At 41.2% G+C, this 18,496-nt stretch overlaps 1 protein-coding gene across 1 annotated transcript in view; it reads left to right on the top strand.

Annotated features, from left to right (window-relative positions):
- CNTNAP5 (contactin associated protein family member 5) overlaps positions 1 to 18,496 on the top strand; it is an 886,665-nt gene that overhangs the window by 439,438 nt on the left and 428,731 nt on the right. Inside the window, exon 7 of the mRNA XM_080671382.1 lies at positions 6,020 to 6,163. Coding sequence (XP_080527508.1) covers positions 6,020 to 6,163 — 144 coding nt within the window. The remainder of the gene's footprint in view (positions 1 to 6,019; positions 6,164 to 18,496) is intronic.

Here is an 18,496-nt window from a genome sequence, read left to right as displayed (position 1 = left end):
TTGATATGACTATGTGGTTTTTATATCTCAATTTGTTAATGTGATGTATCATGTTTATTGATTTGTGGATATTGTACCATCCTTGCATTCCTGGGATAAATCCTACTTGGTCATGGTGTATGATCTTTTTGATGTACTGCTGGATCTGATTTGCTAGAATTTTGTTGAGGATTTTGGCATCTATGTTCATGAGGGATATTGGCCTGTAATTCTCTTTCATTGTGTTGTATTTATCTGGTTTTGGTATTAGGGTGATGCTGGCTTCATAGAATGAGCTTGGAAGTGTTCCTTCCTCTTGAATTTTTTGGAGTAGTCTGAGGAGGATAGGTTTAAGTTCTCCCTTGAATGTTTGGTAAAACTCCCCTGTGAAGCTGTCTGGTCTCAGGTTTTTGTTTGCTGGAAGCTTTTTAATGACTGCTTCAATTTCTTCCATAGTTATTGGCTTATTGAGATTTTTAGATTCTTCCTGATTGAGTTTTGGAAGCTTGTATTTTTCTAGGAATATGTCCATCTCCTCCAGGTTGTCCATTTTTTTGGAATAGAGTTGTTCATAGTATTTTTTAACAATCCTTTGTATTTCTGGGAGTTCTGTTGTAATTTCTCCTCTTTCATTTCTGATTTTGTTTATTTGGGTCCTCTCTCTTTGCTTCTTGGTGAGCCTGGCTAAAGGTTCATCAATCTTGTTTATCCTTTCAAAGAACCAACTCTTGGTTTTGTTGATCTTTGTATTGTTTATTTGGTCTCTATGTCATTTATCTCTGCTCTAATATTTATTATTGCCTTCCTTCTGCTTACACTGGGCTTTTCTTGTTGCTCTCTTTCTAACTCTTTGAGTTGTAGGGTTAGGTAATTTATTACCATTGTTTCTTGTTTTTTGCAGTAGGCTTGTAGAGCTATGAACTTCCCTCTCAAGACTGATTTCGCTGTGTCCCATAGATTTTGGATTGTTGTGTTTTCCTTGTTGTTTGTTGATATGATGTTTTTTATTTCTTCTTTGATCTCTCTGGTAACCCAGTCATTGTTTAATAGCATGCTATTTAGTCTCCAGGTGTTTGGTTTTTATTGGATTGTTTTAATTGTAGTTTATTTCCAGTTTTATGCCATTGTTTGCGATCGGAGAAGATGCTTGATATGATTTCTGTCTTCTTGAATTTGAAGAGACTTCGCCTGTGACCCAATATATGGTCTATCTTTGAAAATGACTCATGTGCACTTGAGAAGAATGTATATTCTGTGGCTTTGGGGTGAAATGTTCTGAAGATCTCAATTAATTCCATCTGACTTAGTGAGTCATTTAGGATTGATGTTTCTTTGCTTATTTTTTGTTTAGAGGATTTGTCCAATGGTGATAGTGGGGTATTAAAGTCCCCTACTATGATTGTACTGCTGTCAATCTCTCCCTTGATATCCTCCAGAAATTTTTTTTAATAGACTATACATTCTATACTCTCTCTCTTCCTCCTCCACTATGCCTATGATTCTGATGCTATTTATTTTATTTTATTTTTTATATAATCAGAGAGGGCTTGTAGGGCTATTACATATTTCTTTATTCTCAGGTTTATCTCTTCTTCCCTCTGCATCATTTCTTGATTCCTATCTTTAATATCACTAGTTCTTTCCTCTAATTGGTTGGTTCTGTTTTCTAAGCTCATCAGCCCACTCTTAATTTCTTTAATTGCCTGGTTCATTTCCAGGATTTCTGCCATATTCTTTTTTCAAATTTTTTTTGAGAAATACTCATTTTGTTCATTTATTTGTTTTCTGAGTGTGTTTAATTGCCTGTCAGTGTTTTCTCTCATCTCATTAAGTATTTTCAGAACTTCAATCTTGAAATCTCTGTCATTCAACTCACATAATTCCATGTGTTCCAGCCTGTTTTCTGAGGATTTTTAATTTTCTTTCTGGTGATCGTTGTTCATGGCATTCGCTGTTCTCCTTTGTTTTCCCATTTATCTCTGAGGAGGTCTTTCTACTCTGTTCCAGTTGATGGTGCTAAATTGCAAGATTTTTATCCTCTGTGGCCTCACAGTTTTGAACCTATGTGTCTTCTGTAGGGCTGTACCACTTCTGCTGCTTGGGGGTGAGGTTTGTTTTTCCCTCACAGTAATGGAGACCCTTGACCTCCAAGCACCCCTCCTGGGGTTCAGTCACAGAGGGAAACTGTGTTTCTACTGCAACAGTTCTTGAACTGGAGATGATACACTGCTGGAGCCAACTCCAAGGGCAATGAGAAGCGAGATTTAGGAGTCTAATCAGTGGCAGTGCTCTGCTATTTATTTTCTTTGCCTGAAAGCCTGGAGCCACGCACAGCTGTGGGGAGCAACTCTGTGGGGGAGGGTGTCTGCTGACTTTCAGCTCACTCATGCAACTCAGATCCCATTTACAATGTGCCTCCAAGGTTCAGTCACTCTCTCACTGTATGCATGACCACACAATGCTGCCACTTCAGTGACTACTCCAACAGCCAGCCACCTGCCAGGTTAGCTCTCTGTTTATCCCAACCAGCTGAGGAAAGTGCCCTTAACTGCTGCTGCCAGTTCCCAGTTATGCTGCAGACACACTGCTGTGCTGTAGCCATGTTCGGCTCCTCTCTCTTCTAATCTCCCGCTTATCCCAAGGAGCCCACCTTAGTTGTTCTAATGTGCAGGTCTCTCAGGCGTGCATCCCTGTTGAGCAGGGACTTCTTTGTTAAATTATAGGTGGTTATTTTGTTGAAATGTTAGGGGAAGAGGATAGACGCAGCCTTACACCACCATTCTTCTGACATCACTAGCAAGAGTAAAATATTTTTAATATGACATATGATAATTACCTCAAAAATTCAATGATAATTATATTATTTAACTAGAGGCCCAGTGCATTAAATTTGTGCATGGGGGAGGGTTGTCCCTCAGCCCAGCCTGTACCCTCTACAACCTGGGACCCCTTGAGGGATGTCCAACCACCCATCGGGCTCGGCCGCAAATGGGCAGTTGGACATCCCTCTCACAATCCAGGACTGCTGGTTCCCAACCGCTCACCTGTCTGCCTGATTGCCCCTAACCGCTTCTGCCTGCCAGCCTGATCACCCCCTAACCACCCCCCTGCCAGCCTGATCAATGCGTAACTGCTCCCCAGCCAGCCCGATTGCCCCTTACTGCCCTCCTCTGCCAGTCTGGTCACCCCTAACTGTCCTCCCCTGTCGGCGTGGTTGCCCCAAACTTCCCTCCCCTGCTCCCTGGTCACCCTTAACTGCCCTCCCCTGAAGGCCTGGTCCCTCCCAACTGCCCTCCCCTGCAGACCTGGTCTCCCCCAACTGCCTTCCCCTGCTGGCCTGGTCTCCCCCAACTGCCCTCCTCTGAATGCCCAGTCACCCATAACTGCCTTCCCTGCTGGCCTGATCACCCAAAACTGCCCTCCCTTGCAGGCCTGGTACCCCACAACTGTCCTCCACTGCAAGCCTTGCCCCCCCCCCACGGCCCTTACCTGCTGTTCTGGTCCCCCCCAACTGTCCTCCCCTGCAGGCCTGGTCCCCCCCAGCTGTCCTCCCCTGCAGGCCTGGTCCCCCCCAACTGCCCTCCCCTACAGGCTTGTTCCTCCCCCAACTGCCCTCCTCTGCTGGCCTGGTCACCCCTAACTGCCCTCCCTGCTGGCCTGATCACCCACAACTGTCCTCCCCTGCAGGCCTGGGTCCCCCTCAACTGCCCTCCCTTGCTAGCCTGGTCTGCCCCAACTGTCCTCCCCTGTAAGTCTGGTCTCCCCCAACTGCCCTCCTCTGCTGGCCTGGTCACCCCTAACTGCCCTCCCATGCTTTTCTGGTCCCCCCAACTGCCCTCCTCTGCTGGCATGGTCACCCCTAACTATCTATGACTGCCCTCCCCTGCAGGCCATCTTGTGGTGGCCATCTTGTGTCCACATGGGGGCAGTTATCTTTGACCACATGGGGGTGGTCATCTTGTGTCTTGGAGTGACAGTCAATTTGCTATTACTCTTTTATTAGATAGGATATAAAGTATCTGGATAAAGAAAACAATAACATTGGTAATTAACTTATATAATAAAATGTTTAATTCATTACAATAATTAATTTATAATGAAAATTTTCTAAATAATAAAATTCACAGGACTTAATTAATGGTGAATATGTGAACTAGGATAAGAAAATATCAACCTTAGGTACAGGGCCTTACCAAAATATTTTAAAAATAGAAAAGGCACTGGGTTTTGGGACAGGAATATGAAATATTTCAAAAATATCCATTCTTGCCGAAACCGGTTTGGCTCAGTGGATAGAGCATCGGCCTGCGGACTGAAGGGTCCTGTGTTCGATTCCGGTCAAGGGCATGTACCTTGGTTGCGGGCACATCCCCAGTGGGAGGTGTGCAGGAGGCAGCTGATCGATGTTTCTCTCTCATCGATGTTTCTAGCTCTCTATCCCTCTCTCTTCCTCTCTGTAAAATATCAATAAAATAAAAAAAAAATATCCATTCTTCTCCAAGTCAATGTGTTAATGAATATAATAAATTCTTAATAAAAATTTCAACAAGCTATTTTAAATAAAATTATTCTGAAATGAAATTTTAAAATAAAATGAGTAAGTATATCAAATAATTCTCTTAACAGAGTAAAGCAATATTAAGTAAAAGTGGGCAATAGGATAAATAACCTTTATTGTATATTACATGTATAAAGAAACATTTTTTTAAATAGTGTTGAACTAATGGGGGAAAATAGACATTTAACAGTAGCCTTGGGTATATCACTTAGCTATTCATCTAAGGAGACATTCTGATTGGGAGCATACATTCTCTCAAAACACCCACAGACATCAATATCGTCTATACGTATGATGAAGACAACTTGCCACACCAGTGGGGAAAAATAGGGCTTCTCCTCAAATGGTGTTGGGAGAAACATGATTCCAGAAATTAACTTTATTCTTTTGTATAATAAGCAGACTATTTATAAGAGGTCAGATTTGTTTTTAAATAATATTTTCATTACAAAAGTAATTTGTAGTAATTCTTATTAGAAAGGAAAGTGGCAAGGAACACTAGTATCCCATTTTCTTTCCAGAGATAACTACTATAACAGTTTTGGTGTGTTCCCTCCAACTCATATGGTAAGCACCATTTCTTATTGTTGACCTCATACTTTACATCCAATTATAACTCTTCCATTTATTTTTATTTTTTTTAATATATTTTATTGGTATTTTACAGAGAGGGAGAGGGATAGAGAGCTAGAAACATCGATGAGAGAGAAACATCGATCAGCTGCCTCCTGCACACCTCCCACTGGGGGTGTGCCCGCAACCAAGGTACATGCCCTTGACCGGAATCGAACCTGGGACCCTTCAGTCCGCAGGCCAACGCTCTATCCACTGAGCCAAACCGGTTTCAGCAACTCTTCCATTTTTTAATAATTATTCTTCTCATTTTCTATTTTATAACAATTGTTTAATACCACTATTGACAACTACATGTGAGATCCCATCCTATTGATTCTTGATGGTTTTCTTTAAAAAGCTTTTGCGGGGGGGCTTTATGGGCTATTTGAAGTTTTCTATTTTTCATGTTTACCGAACATACTGTGAACAACTGTGCACAAGATTTTCTGGTGTAAATGCAGGTTTTATAGTAAGTATCTCTGTAGCTGATTAGAGGAATATTTTGTTGGTCCCTTGGCTTTAGTTTGGCCACATCCTCTCTGAGATTTGCATCAGAGATAAATATAAAAAAAATGTTGATTTTCTTTTATTTTTTTCCTTTCTATAAATTGTTTTATTTAGTGTTAAAAAGGTTCCGAAAGGAAGTGAATAGTTTCATAGTTATTTAAAAGCAATCAATTATAGTTATTTTTACGTGGGCTAATCAGTGTCCTTTAAATGGGTAATCAAGTGGCAGCTATAATTACATTTGCTCATGCCTACAGCTGAATCTACAGAAATTCACCCACTTTTCTTTCCTGTTTCTTCAGAGACTGTAACTAAGGTGTTCTATGTTTTTTTTTTTTTTCTTTTTTTCTTCTCATAAAGCTTAGTTTTGGAGGAATTCCAGTACCAGGCAAACCTGGGACCTTTTTAAAGAAAAACTTCCAGGGATGCATGGAAAATCTCTACTACAATGGAATCAACATAATTGACCTGGCTAAAAGGAGGAAGCATCAGATTTACACCGTGGTAAGTTGGCATCTTTTTGGCTTGGTGGTTTCTAACCCTTTACACATCCCACCCTTGGCACCTCTTCACCATCCTATATAATAAAAGGCTAATATGCAAATTGTCCCCTCGACCGGGAACTCGACTGGGAGTTGGAAGAGGTGGTGGAGCCGGCCAGCCAACTGCCCGTCTCTACACTCAATTGGCCCTGATTGGGGGTGGGGCAGGCCAGCCAATCTCATGTGTCCCCTCCCCCTGGCTGGCTTAACAAAATCAGCCCTGATCCGGGCAGGCCGGCCAGACCCCACCTGTGCACGAATTCATGCATTGGGCCTCTAGTATGTTTATAATCCTTTTGGAGGCCCCGTTCACCTCCATGGAGAGGGGAAGAGATGCAGGGACTATCAGTGTGAATTGCTTTATTGGGAGAAACCAAGGCATTAGAGGTGCCTGGAGAATTTCATATTTCCAGCTATGATTTCTGTGGCAGCTGGGGTAAGTTTTACAGTCTACATTGGGCCAATCCAATATAGACTGTATTACCTGTGGGAAATGAAACAACAGAACCAGATATTCTATTGAATTGTTATTGTTGATACTTAAAATAAGGCATTTTGAACGAGAGGTTAAACTTTTGGTGTTTTGAGATTCCCATTCAGCAAGTGAAATAAATTTTAATTACTAAATATTTCTCCTCTCCAGTAGATGGTGAGTTTCCTGAAGAACAGGGCTGTATTTTTCTTTGTCACTGGGGCATTTACAATGCCTAGCAGGTGCCTTGTACATGGTTGGTGCTCACTAATGCTATTTCCAGCTATACCTGCAGATTTGTTGATTTCTCCTTCAAGTTCTGTCAGTTTGGGGTCATATGTTTTACTGTTCTGTGGTTCGGTGGGAACAGTAAATATTGTCTCTTCCTTGTGGATTGGCCACTTTATCAATACATAATGCTCTTTTCTGTGTATGATAATTGTCTCTCCTTGTTATCACTGGGCTGAAGTAAAAGTCCTGGTCTGCCTCTGAGCCTTCTCTGATGCCATCCCTGCAGGAACTGGGTGGGGTCCCTCCTTACTGCCGAGTCCTGTACTTGACATGTGGTATCCACTGGTCCCACAGGAGAGGCTTCCTACGTCTGCAAGGGTTGAAGTCCAGGCTCCCTACTTAGTCTTCCCTGACACCTGGCTGGGAGCTCTGGGCGCCGTGGGGTAGCCTGGCGGTGGTGGTGGGGTGTTTGTGGTGCTTGGCTGGCATCGAACAATTATTGTGTGAAGGTTTCTGAGGCACAATGCTTCCTTTTCCTGTTCCTTTGATTACAGACAACAGACTTCTAATGTAGATTTTGTTCTGCACCAGCTGGTCTCTGGGTTGCTAGCTTCTTCAGCTACAAGTTTGGATACATAAGGTCAAAAGAAAACCTAGGGAACTCATCCTCTTGTTCTTTGGGCCTCAAAACACTTACATATACTGACTTTCTTCTCTCCACTCTTCATATATTTAGTTGTCTCTTACATATAATGTGTAGAGATTTTTAGTTGTACTTTGTGGTAGAAATAAGGAAAATCACATTATTTCCTCTTCCCAGAAGCAGAAGTTCCTTAACAGACATGCATCTAAAACCCAGGACAAGCGTGGACCATCCTGTCATTGACAGGAAAAAACGTATTCTCTTTGCAATATGGTCACTGGGCTATCTGATCAAACTGAGATTTACATGACCTTTAAGTGTTTTTGCTTTCTTTTGATAAGTATAAACTCTAACTGAAATTTCTATTTTGGGATTCCATAAGTTAGCACATTTGTTAATATGCCCATTGGATTCCAGGGTGTGAGGCAAGGTTATTTGGGGGAAATCACACTTAGGTTAAAGTTGTCAGCATCTTAAAAAGTTTATGCCAAATGTCTGACTGTTATTCTGAAGAGTGTTGATGATGCTAAAGGGTTTAGTTCCCTGCCAGTGATTCTAGGAGATGCTGGTCCAGTCCTTGGCTCCGGAAAACTCTCCCACCACATGTGCTTAGACTCCCCTCTCCTCATGAAGCTAAGCACTAGCTTGCTAATGACTCTTCCCCTGAGTCTAGGCCAGGAGACTGGAGCCATGTCATGCATACTATACCCATCCATCCCCCAATGTTATGCCCAGGAGACATCTTATAAGCTCCACCTGCCAATGCAGTGGATCTCACTCGCTTGAAGTGTAGCTTAGGTGACTGTCCTGACCCTCAGTTGGGAAGGCAGGGAAGCTCTGCCTGATGCAGGGACTGGACTGCTGCAGTGCCTGCTGCATTGCTAGGAGCTGGCAGGGCAATTTGGAAAACAAGGAGCTGAGCAAACATTTCTCACTGTCACTGCCCAGCACCTGGGCTCCTCCTCCTCCAATGCCTGAGTTCAGCTGTCAATTGAGTCCCTGTGGCAACATTCCCAAGGGAAGTATCCATAGATATTATGCATTAGAAATTTTTAATTAGATATATTAGATAAGTCACTGAGTCTGTGATGCAGAAAAAGGAGAAATAAGGAAAGACAAGGAAAAAAAACATGAATTTCTAAGTATTGGCAAACTTACCTTTTTTTTGTGAGAATCATTAACTAAAAATGTAATAAATGTTTTGCTGAGTTTAAACTACCCTAGCACTTGCAAAGTTTCCTAAAACTCTGCTAGCATACTTTATTCCTCAGAGCCTAATTGGTGGTATTATTATTAGGAGGCACAAAGACTCCATTTAGTACTAATGTACTTGCAAAAAAATCCCAAGAAAACTGTTTTACTATATAGGTAGACAACCTTTAGTTTTAATCTTCATAATTTAAGTGGAAAAACAAACAAACATGTTTTTCTTCCATATTACTTTTATCACCTTGGTTAAGTGAGACTTTAGATCACTACATACACACACACACACACACACACACAAACACACACACACACACGCGCGCAAACACACACACACACACGTATACCCAAGTCTTCCCCCCTACTTTAGAATTCCATGTGGGAAGAAATGGTTTGCGGTCTTAATTACAAGTACAACGTCTTTTATTTCCCTAGTCGGTCTTAAAGTTTCCCCAAGACACAGTATCAGCTACAAAGTCAGCTTTGCTCCAAGTCCCTGAATCACCTCTGTGCTAAGTGAGGACCTTTAAAGAGATGGTATTTTGGTCCTTTTCCAGTGCTCACAGATGCTCTCCCAGGCCTGGCGATTTCAGAGTTAGTGGGAGACTCAGGAGCCAACACAATGCTGTGCATGTATGGTAATGCCCATACATTACAAAATGTGATGCAAGGCTCCAGGGAGCACAGGCTGGGCTGCGTCCAGCTCCAGCCCATCCAGCGGCTGCAGTAGCAGCATCCCCCATGCAATCTGTCATTCCCTCCTTGCAGGACCTGCCCACTCCCTAGAGATTGAGCAGCTGCTCCATGGGGATAATTGGATTTAGTCTTTATAGCTTTATTTGACTATAAGATGATCTTCCACATCAAGAAATGCAGTAAAACTAACAGCTTAAAATAGACATAAAAACACCTCCCTATTCTTCCTCAAATCTTTCATCCTATGCTAATGTACCACAATATAATAAACTCTCAGGAAGTGAATGGCCCATTGAAATGTGTGTACACTACCTGTAATGGGTGTTACTATGTAAATAAGAAAATATTTCCCTGCTAGTTTCCCGAGAATTATTAATTTCATACCTTCCACTTCATAATAAATGATGCTTTCTGATTGTTACATCACCTCTCCCAGAAGCAAGGGAAGTAATATGATTGTCTAGGAGTTGGCTGGGGTCTCACCAATTTATTTTGTTGTAGAATTTAAAATGATTTTTTTTTATTTAAGAAAAGAGCATAGTAAAAATATTCATATTAATGTACTTTGAGTTCAATAGAAGAGAAGACAATATAAAATAGTTATAGTAGAACTCTGGTTACAGATTGGCTTTGGAGCTAACTGACCATGTCAATTCACTTCTGTGCCTTTGTCTCCGAATAATGGAAATCAGGCACTGGGTGGGAGATGGCCGATACAAAGCGTTTACAATTACAGCTAATATTGCTGAACAGTCTCGAGGGAAGCAGCACAGTCTTCTCAGCTCACTGCTCCTGGCAGCACCAGAGGAACATAATGGGCGATGAACTGCTTAGGTTCCTAGTCCCCAACCCATGCTCTCTCTTAAATATCTTAAATGATGTTAAATAAAATTAAAGATGTAAAATAGGGACAGTTATAGAATCAAAATCCAAGTGTTATTGTGAAGATTGACTCTGTATTTTGCACAATACAAAGTCCACAGTAAGTACTCAAAAAGTTGGACCTATTATTAAGAAAAATTTCTACTCCTCCATTTGACTGAAGAAGGCATGCAAACGAGTATTTATTTGTCATCTTGAGCAGACAATGGATGAATCACACACAGTTTGCATTCTATGATCCCAGCCAATAATAAAAGTAGATTGGAGAGAGCTCATGTTCTACCACCTGAGTCTGAAGATTAGTTTACTCAAAAACTGTATAAATTATGAAGTGAGTTTTGGGTTAAAGATGTTACAAAACTTATTCATCCCATTTATTTGAGGGAATTTAATGACCGATTCTAGACCAGATTTGCTTAAATTATGTGCTCCTATAAAATGCAGCCTTTAAAAAAGACATTACCCAGTGGACTTGGAATAACAAGCATACTAAGTAACAGTGGGGGTGGGGGAAGTTTATTACCTTCTGTCTCCCTCTCTCAGTCATTCACCTCATTGGAGCATAACTGTTTATTTCTTGCAGCTCTGAAGCCAAAGAAATGCACTCAGAGATAAGTATAAGTGTACAGATGACAATAGAGACACATTCACACCTGAAGTCACACACACACACACACACACACACACACACACACACACACACAGACGTCTAACAACCTTTGTCTTACCTTCCTATGACCCAGAAGCTCATGAAAATTGCTCAGCGAATACTCCCTAGTGTCTAGTGAAGCCTATAATCTCTTCAGCTTGTCCCTGGGATCATGTTTCATCTCTGGAGCCTGCTCTGTGATAAATTATACTTTGCCTTGATGGAAGACATTATTTGAAAAAGCACTGACTTATCATGTCTTCTCTCAGAGCACTCCTGCTGTCTTCCACTGCCATTGACCAGCCTGACATTCACATCACCTGCTTCTACATCATATGTTCCTCAATACCCCAGAAAAATTATTTCCAAGTTATTAGCATCCAGAGGAGTTACTTCCTCTCTTTCTTTGAAAAAACTGAAATAGTTTCAAGGTCATATGAGAAATAATGTGACTTAAAATTTAAAAAAATAAAATAACAATAAAATGGTCATCCTCTCTGAAAATTATTCTGCTTTAAATCAGTGTTATAACTTTGAAGGTGACCTGTTTCATCAGCTCATATAAGGAAATCATTACTTGAAGTTATTAAAAACTACTTTAGAATGCTAAAACATATATATCTATACTAATAAAAGGGTAATATGCTAATTAGTCCGGGTCGACTGGTCATCTTCTGGACACCCAACTTCCTTCCGGACAATGCCACAGTGGCAGGGGCCAAGGCAGAGGCAGTTAAGGGTGATCAGGCTGGCAGGAGAACAAGCAGTTAGGGGTGATCAGGGCAGCAGGGGAGCAGTTAGGTGGCAGCCAGGCCAGCAGGTGGGGCAGTTAGGGGGCAGCCAGGCTGGCAGGGGGGCAGTTAGTGGGTGACCAGGCTGGAAGGGGAACAGTTAGGGGATGACCAGGTCAGCAAGGGGGCAGTTAGCAGGACACCAGGCTGGAAAGGGACCAGTTAGGGGGCGATCAGGCAGGCAAGCAGAGGCAGTTAGGGGCAATCAGGCAGGCAGGTGGAGTGGTTAGGTGCGACCAGGCAGGCGAGCAGTTAGGATCCAGTGGTACCGGATTGTGAGAGGGATGTCCGACTGCCGGTTATCTCTCGAGGGGTCCCAGATATATATATCCTATCTAATAAACAACAATAGGAAAATTAACCATCACTCTACTACACCCACAAGCCATGCCGACCAGCCAATCAGGAGCGAGGATGCAAATTAACCCCAACCAAGATGGCTGCGGCCACGGAGCCAGCAGGAGGTTTGGGTTTCCCCAGCAATGGAGGAAGCCAAGCTTTCCACACACCCTGGCAGGCCCAGGCCTCCACTCAAGGCTACAAAGCTTCAATTCTAGAAGATAAATCCCAACAAAAATGGCAGCAGCTACTGAGCAAGTAGGAGGCTTGGCTCTACTCAAGGCTACAAAGTTTCAATTATAGAAGATAAATAAGTCCCAGATACCAGGGCCTCCACTTGGGTCGCCAGGGGGCGTGGCCGGCCTGCAAACCACCACAGGCCCCTCTCCCACCCCATCCCACACCCCAAGGGTACCCACACTTTGATCCAGGACACCCTTCAGGGCAAACCAGCTGGCCCCCACCTGTGCACCAGGCCTCTATCCTATCTAATAAAAGAGTAATATGCAAATTGACTGTCACTCCAACACTCAAGATGGCTGCCCCTATGTGGTCAAAGATCCTGTCCCCATGTGGACACAAGATGGCCACCACAAGATGGCCAGCAGGGGAAGGCAGTTGGGAAGGACCAGGCCTTCAAGGGAGGGCAGTTGTGGGCAATCAAGCCTCCAGGGGAGGGAAGTTAAGGGTGACCAGGCCGTTAGAGGAGGGATGTTGGGGTTGACCGGGCCTGAAGGGAAGGGCAGTTGGGAGGGACCCAGGCCTGCAGAGGAGAGCAGTTGTGGAGGACCAGGCCTGCAGGGGAGGGCAGTAGAGGCAAACAGGCTGGCAGGGGAGCAGTTAGGCATCAGTCAGGCTGGCAAGCAGAAGCGGTTAGGGGTAATCAGGAAGGCAGGCAGGTGAGCAGTTGGGAACCAGCAGTCCTGGATTGTGAGAGGGATGTCCGACTGCCCGTTTAGGCCCAATCCCGGGCAGTCGGACATCCCTCGAGGGGTCTCAGATTGGAGAGGGTGCAGGCTGGGCTGAGGGACACACCTCCCCCCGCCATGCACAGGGTCTCTGGTGTGTGTGTGTGTGTATATATATATATATATACATATATATATATATATATTCCTGAAAAATATTTGGAATATGCAGAACACCCAAACAGCCAAAGAAAAAAACACTGTTCTCATGTATATATATTTTATTTTCATTTTTAAGTACATATTTTATATATCATAGACTGTATTTTATTGACAGCTTTATATCTTGCTTTTTATGGTTAATATTTTTTCATTAAATATTTTCTATCTTTAATTTTTTATTAAAATTATTTAATATATTTACTTATAAGCATCAACACATCATTTAAATGTTAAATAAATTCATCATAGTTTAAGATTCTATCATGTTAAATTTAGGCTTGAAGTTTTTACTGCCAAAAACAATTACAAAAATAGATTTTTTTTGACTCAACCCATATTGTTTAAAATCTTTACCAACTTCCTACCCACCCACAGTGTACAGAGGAACATGACTCTCCTACCAGTTTCACCTTATGCTTCCCATCCATTTGAATATTCAAATGATTTATTTTTATTTTTTTTTTATTTAAATTCTTTATTGCTTAAAGTATTACATAAATCTCCTTTTTCCCCCATGGACCACTCCCCGGCTGCCCCCACCCCCCAGCACATGCCCTCACCCCCCAACCCCTGTCTGTGTCCATTGGTTATGCTCATATGCATGCATGCAAGTCCTTTGGTTGATCTCTTACCCCCTCACCCCCTGCCTTCCCTCATAGGTTGGACCGTGTGTTCAATGCTTCTGTGACTCTGGTTCTATTTTTGTTCATCAGTTTATGTTGTTCATTATATTCCACAAATGAGTGAGATCATGTGATATTTATCTTTCTCTGACTGGCTTATTTCGCTTAGCATAATGCTCTCCAGTTCCATCCATACTGTTGCAAATGGTAAGAGTTCCTTCTCTTTTATAGCAACTTAGTATTCCATTGTGCAGATGTACCACAGTTTTCTATAGTAATCATTCTTAAGACCTGTAAGTATGCGTTGCCCAGGTCTCAGTCTTATTGCATGGTTAGTTGCTTGTTTTTTTTTTGTTTTGTTTTTTTCAAATTTTTATTAAGGTATTATATGTGCACATATCTTACCATTGCCCCCCCCACCCCACTCCCATACCTGCCCTCACCCCCCAATGTTTTGCATCCGTTGGTTACTCTTATATGCATGCATACAAGTCCTTCAGTTGATCTCCTATTTCCCCCACCTCTCCCTAACCTTACCGCTGTAATTAGACACTCTGTTTGATGCTTTACTGCCTCTGTAACTATCTTTTGGTTCATCAGTTTATAATGTTTTTCATTATCCCTAAATGAGTGAGATCATGTGGTATTTTTCTTTCATTGACTGGCTTATTTCACTTAGCATAATGTTCTCTAATTCCATCCAGGTGTCTACAAATGGTAGTAATTCCTTCTTTTTTATGGCAGCATAGTATTCCATTGTGTAGATGTACCATAGTTTTCTGATCCAGTCATCTGCTGACGGCCACCTAGGCTGTTTCCAAATCTTAGCTATTGTAAATTGTGCTGCTATGAACATAGGGGTGCATATATCCTTTCTGATTGGTGTTTCTGGTTTCTTAGGATATATTCCTAGGAGTGGGATTACTGGGTCAAATGGGAGTTCCATTTTCAGTTTTTTGAGGAAACTCCATACTGTTCTCCACAGTGGCTGCACCAGTCTGCATTCCCACCAGCAGTGCACGAGGGTTCCTTTTTCTCCGCATCCTCGCCAACACTTGTCGTTTGTTGATTTGTTGATGATAGCCATTCTGACAGGTGTGAGATGGTATCGCATTGTCGTTTTGATTTGCATCTCTCGGATAATAAGTGACTTTGAGCATGTTTTCATGTGTCTCTTGGCCTTCCTTCTGTCTTCTTTCGAAAAGATTCTATTTAGGTCCGTTGCCCATTTTTTTATTGGATCATTTATCTTCCTTTTATTAAGTTGTATAAGCTGCCTGTAGATGTTGGAAATTAAACCTTTATCAGTGATACCATTTGCAAATATGTTCTCCCATACAGTGGGGTTTCTTGTTGTTTTGTTGATGGTTTCTTTTGCTGTGTAAAAGCTTTTTATTTTGATGTAGTCCCATTTGTTTATTTTCTCTTTGGCTTCCATTGCCCTAGGGGCAGTATCACTGAAAAAGTTCTTTCGGCATATGTCTGAGATTTTGCTGCCTGTGGATTCCTCTAGTATTTTTATGGTTTCCCGTCTTATATTTAAGTCCTGTATCCATTTTGAGTTTATTTTTGTGTATGGTGTAAGTTGGTGATCTAGTTTCATTTTTTTGCATGTATCTGTCCAATTTTCCCAACACCATTTATTGAAGAGACTGTCTTGACTCCATGGTATGCTCATGCCTCCTTTGTCAAATATTAATTGCGCATATTGGTTTGGGTCAATATCTGGATTCTCTATTCTATTCCATTGATCTATATGTCTGTTCTTATGCCAGTACCAGGCTGTTTTGAGGACAGTGGTTTGTAATACAGCTTGAAATCTGGTATTGAGATCCTTCCTACTTTATTCTTCTTTCTCAGGATTGCTGTGGCTATTCGGGGTCTTTTTTTATTCCAGATGAATTTTTGGAGAGTTCTTTCTAGGTCTGTGAAATATGCTGTTGGTATTTTAATGGGGAGTGCATTGAATCTATAGATTGCTTTGGGTAGTATGGACATTTTGATGATGTTGATTCTACCAATCCATGAACATGGTATGTTCTTCCATCTGTTTACATCTTCCTCTATCTCTTTTTTCAGTGTCCTGTAGTTTTCCGCATATAGGTCTTTTACCTCCTTGGTTAGGTTTATTCCTAAGTATCTTAATTTTTTTGGTGCGATGGAAAATGGGATTGCTTTTTTAGTCTCTCTTTCTGTAAGTTCACTGTTGGTGTATAGAAATGCCATAGATTTCTTGGCGTTAATTTTGTATCCTGCTGCCTTGCCGAATTCATTTATTAAGTCTGTTAGTTTTTTGATAGAGTCTTTCGGGTTTTTTATGTACAATATCATGTCATCTGCAAATAAGGAAAGCTTTACTTCTTCTTTTCCAATTTGGATGCCTTTTATTTCTTCTTCTTGTCTAATTGCAATGGCTAATACTTCCAGTACTATGTCAAACAGGAGTGGTGAGAGTGGGCATCCTTGTCTTGTTCCTGTTCTTAGGGGAAATGGTTTTAGTTTTTGCCCATTGAGTATGATGTTAGCTGTGGGTTTATCATATATAGCTTTTATTATGTTGAGGTATGATCCTTCTATTCCCACCGTGTTGAGAGTTTTTATCAAGAAAGGGTGTTGGATTTTGTCAAATGCTTTTTCTGCATCAATTGATATGACTATGTGATTTTTATCTTTCAATTTGTTTATGTGATGTATCACATTTATTGATTTTCGGATATTGAACCATCCTTGCATTCCTGGGATAAACCCTACTTGGTCATGGTGTATGATCTTTCTGATGTACTGCTGGATCCGATTTGCTAGAATTTTGTTGAGGATTTTGGCATCTACATTCATGAGGGATATTGGCCTGTAATTCTCTTTCATTGTGTTGTCTTTATCTGGTTTTGGTATTAGGGTAATGCTGGCTTCATAGAAGGAGCTTGGAAGTGTTCCTTCCTCTTGAATTTTTTGGAATAGTCTGAGGAGGATAGGTTTTAGTTCTTCCTTGAATGTTTGGTAAAACTCTCCTGTGAAGCCGTCTGGCCCCGGGCTTTTGTTTGCCGGAAGCTCTTTGATGACTGCTTCAATTTCTTCCATAGTTACTGGCATATTGAGCTGTTTAGATTCTTCCTGATTGAGTTTCGGAAGGTTATATTTTTCTAGGAATATGTCCATTTCCTCCAGGTTGTCCAGTTTGTTGGAATAGAGTTGTTCGTAGTATTTTTTAACAATCCTTTGTATTTCGGCGGGATCTGTTGTTATTTCACCTCTTTCATTTCTGATTTTGTTTATTTGGGTCCTCTCTCTTTGCTTCTTGGTGAGCCTGGCTAGAGGTTCTTCAATCTTGTTTATCCTTTCAAAGAACCAGCTCTTGGTTTTGTTGATCTTTTGTATTGTTTCTTTGGTCTCTATGTCGTTTATCTGTGCTCTGATCTTTATTATTTCCTTCCTTCTGCTTACACTGGGCTTTTCTTGTTGCTCTTTTTCTAACTCTTTGAGTTGTTGGGTTAGGTAATTTATTACCCCTGTTTCTTGTTTTTTGCAGTAGGCTTGTAGAGCTATGAACTTCCCTCTCAAGACTGCTTTCGCTGTGTCCCATAGATTTTGGATTGTAGTGTTTTCATTGTCATTTGTTATCATGATGATTTTTATTTCTTCTTTGATCTCTCTGGTAACCCAGTCATGGTTTAATAGCATGCTGTTTAGTCTCCATGTGTTTGATTTCTTTGGGTTGTTTTTATTGTAGTTTATTTCCAGTTTTATGCCACTGTGGTCTGAGAAGATGCTTGATATGATTTCTATCTTCTTGAATTTGAAGAGACTTTGCCTATGTCCCAACATATGGTCTATCTTTGAAAATGACTCATGTGCACTTGAGAAGAATGTATATTCTGTGGCTTTGGGGTGAAATGTTCTGAAGATGTCAATTAATTCCATCTGGTCTAGTGAGTCATTTAGGATTGATGTTTCTTTGCTTATTTTTTGTTTAGAGGATTTGTCCAATGGTGATAGTGGGGTATTGAAGTCTCCTACTATGATTGTATTGCTGTCAATCTCTCCCTTGATATCCTCCAGGAGTTTTTTTATGTATTTGGGTGCTCCTGTATTGGGTGCATATATGTTTACCAGAGTTATTTCTTCTTGTTGGATTGCTCCCTTTAGTATTATGAAGTGGCCTTCCTTATCTCTTGTTATGTCCTTCAGTTTGAGATCTAATTTGTCAGATATAAGTATTGCTACCCCAGCTTTTTTTTCAGTTCCATTTGCCTGGAAAACCTTTTTCCATCCCTTCACCCTCAGTCTGTGTGCGTCTTTTTTTCTAAGGTGGGTTTCTTGTAGACAGCAGATATATGGGTCATGTTTTCTTATCCAATCCATTACCCTATGTCTTTTGATTGGGGCATTTAATCCGTTTACATTTAAAGTTATTATTGATAGGTACTTATTTGTCGCCATTCCTATTCTTTACACCTGTGTTCCTTCTGCGCTTCCTATTTCTTTCTTTTTTTTTTTTACAGCAGACCCTTTAGCATTTCTTGCATTGCTGGTTTGGTGGTAATAAATTTCCTTAGTCCTTTTTTGTCTGTGAAGCTCCTGATTTCACCTTCAATTTTGATTGAAAGCCTTGCTGGGTACAGTATTCTTGGATTCA

Source organism: Plecotus auritus (assembly GCF_963455305.1).
Source record: "Plecotus auritus genome assembly, chromosome: 5".
Classification (NCBI taxonomy): Eukaryota; Metazoa; Chordata; class Mammalia; order Chiroptera; family Vespertilionidae; genus Plecotus; species Plecotus auritus.
Note: the sequence above shows the minus strand (reverse complement) of the source record. Positions and strands in the feature narration are given on the sequence as shown.